At 42.5% G+C, this 6,235-nt stretch overlaps 1 protein-coding gene across 1 annotated transcript in view; it reads left to right on the forward strand.

The window, feature by feature from the left end:
• Positions 1-5,981, forward strand: part of LOC127650845 (epiplakin-like) — a 20,692-nt gene extending 14,711 nt beyond the window's left edge. The window contains 4 exon segments of the mRNA XM_052136483.1: positions 11-1,413; positions 1,416-2,155; positions 2,157-2,463; positions 2,466-5,981. Coding sequence (XP_051992443.1) covers positions 11-1,413; positions 1,416-2,155; positions 2,157-2,463; positions 2,466-5,818 — 5,803 coding nt within the window. The 3' untranslated portion in view covers positions 5,819-5,981.
• Positions 5,982-6,235: the final 254 nt, after the last annotated feature.

Consider the following 6,235-nt stretch of genomic DNA (forward strand, 5'->3'; position numbering starts at 1 on the left):
TGTCGGCAAGTGAACTCTTTGAAGCAAAAATTATTTCTAAAGACATGTTTAGTAAGCTTATCAATGAAGAAGTACAAGACGATGATATTAACAAAATGGAATCCATTCAAAAGTACCTAGGGGCAACAAACTGTATTGCTGGTGTTCATATCCAGTCTACCAAACAGAACATGAGCATCTATGAAGCTAAAAATAGGGGAATTCTGACTCCTGGAACATCTCTGGTTTTGCTAGAGGCACAGGCTGCCACTGGCTTTATGATCGACCCAGTGAAGAACAAAAAACTGTCAGTAGAGCAGTCGGTGGCCGATGGCATTGTTGGGATGGAATGGAAGAGCAAACTGCTCTCTGCAGAGCGGGCAGTCACTGGTTACACTGACCCCCACACAGGGAAAACAATCTCTTTGTTCCAGGCCTTGAAAAAAGATCTTATTGTCAAGGACCACGGCATTCGTCTTCTAGAAGCTCAGATTGCTACAGGAGGCATCATCGATCCTGTACACAGTCATCGTGTTCCTGTGGAAGTGGCATACCAAAGAGGGTACTTTGATGAGGAAATGAACAAAATCCTTTCCGATCCAGATGATGACACAAAGGGCTTCTTTGATCCCAACACACAGGAAAATCTCACATACTTACAGCTTGTGGAGCGATGTGTTAGAGATCCAAACACTGGCCTCAGCCTCCTAGTCATTGTCAAGAAAGGCGAGTACTACTTCTTCATTGATGAACAAACAAAGCATATCCTCAAGTCTACAACCACGAACAAAGCAGGTGGAAAATTCCAAGGGCAGTTGGTTTCTCTCTGGGATCTGCTGTACTCTGATTACATCACTGAGGACAAGAAAAGAGATCTGGTGCAGCAGTTCAAATCAGGCACAATAACTGTTGAAAAATTCTTGGAAACTGTTCTAACGTTAGTATTGCAGAAATCAGGAACAAGTACCTCTACCATTAAAACATCAACTACAATAACCACTGAGACAACCCAAAATACCAATTTCCAAGGTATCAGAAAGGATGTGAGTTCCCACGAGATGCTGAATTCCAAAATCATTGATGAGAAAACGTACAAAGACCTAACTTCTGGACAAGTCACAGTCGATTATGTAAGTGAAATGGACTCTGTGCGAAAATACCTACAAGGGACAAATAGCATTGCTGGTGTGTTTGTCCAGTCTACCAAACAGACCATGAGCATCTTCGAAGCCAAAAATAAGGGACTTCTGACTCCTGGAACATCTCTGGTTTTGCTAGAGGCACAGGCTGCCACTGGCTTTATGATCGACCCAGTGAAAAACAAAAAGCTGTCAGTAGAACAGTCGGTGATCGATGGCATTGTTGGGATGGAATGGAAGAGCAAACTGCTCTCTGCAGAGCGGGCAGTCACTGGTTACACTGACCCCCACACAGGAAAACAATCTCTTTGTTCCAGGCCTTGAAAAAAGATCTTATTGTCAAGGACCACGGCATTCGTCTTCTAGAAGCTCAGATTGCTACAGGAGGCATCATCGATCCTGTACACAGTCATCGTGTTCCTGTGGAAGTGGCATACCAAAGAGGGTACTTTGATGAGGAAATGAACAAAATCCTTTCCGATCCAGATGATGACACAAAGGGCTTCTTTGATCCCAACACACAGGAAAACCTCACATACTTACAGCTTGTGGAGCGATGTGTTAGAGATCCAAACACTGGCCTCAGCCTCCTTGTCATTGTCAAGAAAGGCGAGTACTACTTCTTCATTGATGAACAAACAAAGCATATCCTCAAGTCTACAACCACGAACAAAGCAGGTGGAAAATTCCAAGGGCAGTTGGTTTCTCTCTGGGATCTGCTGTACTCTGATTACATCACTGAGGACAAGAAAAGAGATCTGGTGCAGCAGTTCAAATCAGGCACAATAACTGTTGAAAAATTCTTGGAAACTGTTCTAACGTTAGTATTGCAGAAATCAGGAACAAGTACCTCTACCATTAAAACATCAACTACAATAACCACTGAGACAACCCAAAATACCAATTTCCAAGGTATCAGAAAGGATGTGAGTGCCCACGAGATGCTGAATTCCAAAATCATTGATGAGAAAACGTACAAAGACCTAACTTCTGGACAAGTCACAGTCGATTATGTAAGTGAAATGGACTCTGTGCTGAAAATACCTACAAGGGACAAATAGCATTGCTGGTGTGTTTGTCCAGTCTACCAAACAGACCATGAGCATCTTCGAAGCCAAAAATAAGGGACTTCTGACTCCTGGAACATCTCTGGTTTTGCTAGAGGCACAGGCTGCCACTGGCTTTATGATCGACCCAGTGAAAAACAAAAAGCTGTCAGTAGAACAGTCGGTGGTCGATGGCATTGTTGGGATGGAATGGAAGAGCAAACTGCTCTCTGCAGAGCGGGCAGTCACTGGTTACACTGACCCCCACACAGGGAAAACAATCTCTTTGTTCCAGGCCTTGAAAAAGATCTTATTGTCAAGGACCACGGCATTCGTCTTCTAGAAGCTCAGATTGCTACAGGAGGCATCATCGATCCTGTACACAGTCATCGTGTTCCTGTGGAAGTGGCATACCAAAGAGGGTACTTTGATGAGGAAATGAACAAAATCCTTTCCGATCCAGATGATGACACAAAGGGCTTCTTTGATCCCAACACACAGGAAAACCTCACATACTTACAGCTTGTGGAGCGATGTGTTAGAGATCCAAACACTGGCCTCAGCCTCCTTGTCATTGTCAAGAAAGGCGAGTACTACTTCTTCATTGATGAACAAACAAAGCATATCCTCAAGTCTACAACCACGAACAAAGCAGGTGGAAAATTCCAAGGGCAGTTGGTTTCTCTCTGGGATCTGCTGTACTCTGATTACATCACTGAGGACAAGAAAAGAGATCTGGTGCAGCAGTTCAAATCAGGCACAATAACTGTTGAAAAATTCTTGGAAACTGTTCTAACGTTAGTATTGCAGAAATCAGGAACAAGTACCTCTACCATTAAAACATCAACTACAATAACCACTGAGACAACCCAAAATACCAATTTCCAAGGTATCAGAAAGGATGTGAGTGCCCACGAGATGCTGAATTCCAAAATCATTGATGAGAAAACGTACAAAGACCTAACTTCTGGACAAGTCACAGTCGATTATGTAAGTGAAATGGACTCTGTGCGAAAATACCTACAAGGGACAAATAGCATTGCTGGTGTGTTTGTCCAGTCTACCAAACAGACCATGAGCATCTTTGAAGCCAAAAATAAGGGACTTCTGACTCCTGGAACATCTCTGGTTTTGCTAGAGGCACAGGCTGCCACTGGCTTTATGATCGACCCAGTGAAAAACAAAAAGCTGTCAGTAGAACAGTCGGTGGCCGATGGCATTGTTGGGATGGAATGGAAGAGCAAACTGCTCTCTGCAGAGCGGGCAGTCACTGGTTACACTGACCCCCACACAGGGAAAACAATCTCTTTGTTCCAGGCCTTGAAAAAAGATCTTATTGTCAAGGACCACGGCATTCGTCTTCTAGAAGCTCAGATTGCTACAGGAGGCATCATCGATCCTGTACACAGTCATCGTGTTCCTGTGGAAGTGGCATACCAAAGAGGGTACTTTGATGAGGAAATGAACAAAATCCTTTCCGATCCAGATGATGACACAAAGGGCTTCTTTGATCCCAACACACAGGAAAACCTCACATACTTACAGCTTGTGGAGCGATGTGTTAGAGATCCAAACACTGGCCTCAGCCTCCTTGTCATTGTCAAGAAAGGCGAGTACTACTTCTTCATTGATGAACAAACAAAGCATATCCTCAAGTCTACAACCACGAACAAAGCAGGTGGAAAATTCCAAGGGCAGTTGGTTTCTCTCTGGGATCTGCTGTACTCTGATTACATCACTGAGGACAAGAAAAGAGATCTGGTGCAGCAGTTCAAATCAGGCACAATAACTGTTGAAAAATTCTTGGAAACTGTTCTAACGTTAGTATTGCAGAAATCAGGAACAAGTACCTCTACCATTAAAACATCAACTACAATAACCACTGAGACAACCCAAAATACCAATTTCCAAGGTATCAGAAAGGATGTGAGTGCCCACGAGATGCTGAATTCCAAAATCATTGATGAGAAAACGTACAAAGACCTAACTTCTGGACAAGTCACAGTCGATTATGTAAGTGAAATGGACTCTGTGCGAAAATACCTACAAGGGACAAATAGCATTGCTGGTGTGTTTGTCCAGTCTACCAAACAGACCATGAGCATCTTCGAAGCCAAAAATAAGGGACTTCTGACTCCTGGAACATCTCTGGTTTTGCTAGAGGCACAGGCTGCCACTGGCTTTATGATCGACCCAGTGAAAAACAAAAAGCTGTCAGTAGAACAGTCGGTGGCCGATGGCATTGTTGGGATGGAATGGAAGAGCAAACTGCTCTCTGCAGAGCGGGCAGTCACTGGTTACACTGACCCCCACACAGGGAAAACAATCTCTTTGTTCCAGGCCTTGAAAAAAGATCTTATTGTCAAGGACCACGGCATTCGTCTTCTAGAAGCTCAGATTGCTACAGGAGGCATCATCGATCCTGTACACAGTCATCGTGTTCCTGTGGAAGTGGCATACCAAAGAGGGTACTTTGATGAGGAAATGAACAAAATCCTTTCCGATCCAGATGATGACACAAAGGGCTTCTTTGATCCCAACACACAGGAAAACCTCACATACTTACAGCTTTTGGAGCGATGTGTTAGAGATCCAAACACTGGCCTCAGCCTCCTTGTCATTGTCAAGAAAGGCGAGTACTACTTCTTCATTGATGAACAAACAAAGCATATCCTCAAGTCTACAACCACGAACAAAGCAGGTGGAAAATTCCAAGGGCAGTTGGTTTCTCTCTGGGATCTGCTGTACTCTGATTACATCACTGAGGACAAGAAAAGAGATCTGGTGCAGCAGTTCAAATCAGGCACAATAACTGTTGAAAAATTCTTGGAAACTGTTCTAACGTTAGTATTGCAGAAATCAGGAACAAGTACCTCTACCATTAAAACATCAACTACAATAACCACTGAGACAACCCAAAATACCAATTTCCAAGGTATCAGAAAGGATGTGAGTGCCCAGGAGATGCTGAATTCCAAAATCATTGATGAGAAAACGTACAAAGACCTAACTTCTGGACAAGTCACAGTCGATTATGTAAGTGAAATGGACTCTGTGCGAAAATACCTACAAGGGACAAATAGCATTGCTGGTGTGTTTGTCCAGTCTACCAAACAGACCATGAGCATCTTCGAAGCCAAAAATAAGGGACTTCTGACTCCTGGAACATCTCTGGTTTTGCTAGAGGCACAGGCTGCCACTGGCTTTATGATCGACCCAGTGAAGAACAAAAAGTTATCAGTAGAACAGTCGGTGGCTGATGGCATTGTTGGTATGGAATGGAAAAGTAAATTGCTCTCTGCAGAGCGGGCAGTGACTGGGTACACAGATCCCCATACAGGTCAAATAATCTCTTTGTTCCAGGCCTTGAAAAAAGATCTTATTGTCAAGGACCATGGCATTTGTCTTCTAGAAGCTCAGATTGCTACAGGAGGCATCATCGATCCTGTACACAGTCATCGTGTGCCTGTGGAAGTGGCATACCAAAGAGGGTACTTTGATGAGGAAATGAACAAAATCCTTTCTGATCCAGATGATGACACAAAGGGCTTCTTTGATCCCAACACACAGGAAAACCTCACTTATTTAAAGCTGGTTGAGCGGTGTATTAGGGACCCAAGTACAGGGCTTTATATACTTGTCTTAAAAAAGTAGGTTTAAGATTGCATGCAACATGCCATGCAGAGTAACTCTGTACATCACATTATTTACCTTTCTTAATGACTACAACATACTGTATAGTTTGTGCTTTTTTCTCAATGTATTATTGCTACACATTTAAAGTTATATTATGCTGTGCTATGTATGTGGGATTCAACTATTTAGTTTGCCCCTTTAAACAAACAATTTTGTTAAAATTTAAATTTAATCTGTTTTATCTCATTGTGTGTTAAAATATTTTCAATACATTTCAAATAAATACAAAATCAGTTGCTTTATTGGGTAATGTTTAGTGCTGTAATTTGTCTCATTCTAAAGATGTGTGGCTTGTTTACATTTATGACAAATTCATAACATTTTCATAAGAAAATCACAAACATGAGATAAATAGATTTTGAGTAGGTACATTAA

The sequence above is a fragment of the Xyrauchen texanus genome, chromosome 10, assembly GCF_025860055.1.
Source record: "Xyrauchen texanus isolate HMW12.3.18 chromosome 10, RBS_HiC_50CHRs, whole genome shotgun sequence".
Lineage (NCBI taxonomy): Eukaryota > Metazoa > Chordata > Actinopteri > Cypriniformes > Catostomidae > Xyrauchen > Xyrauchen texanus.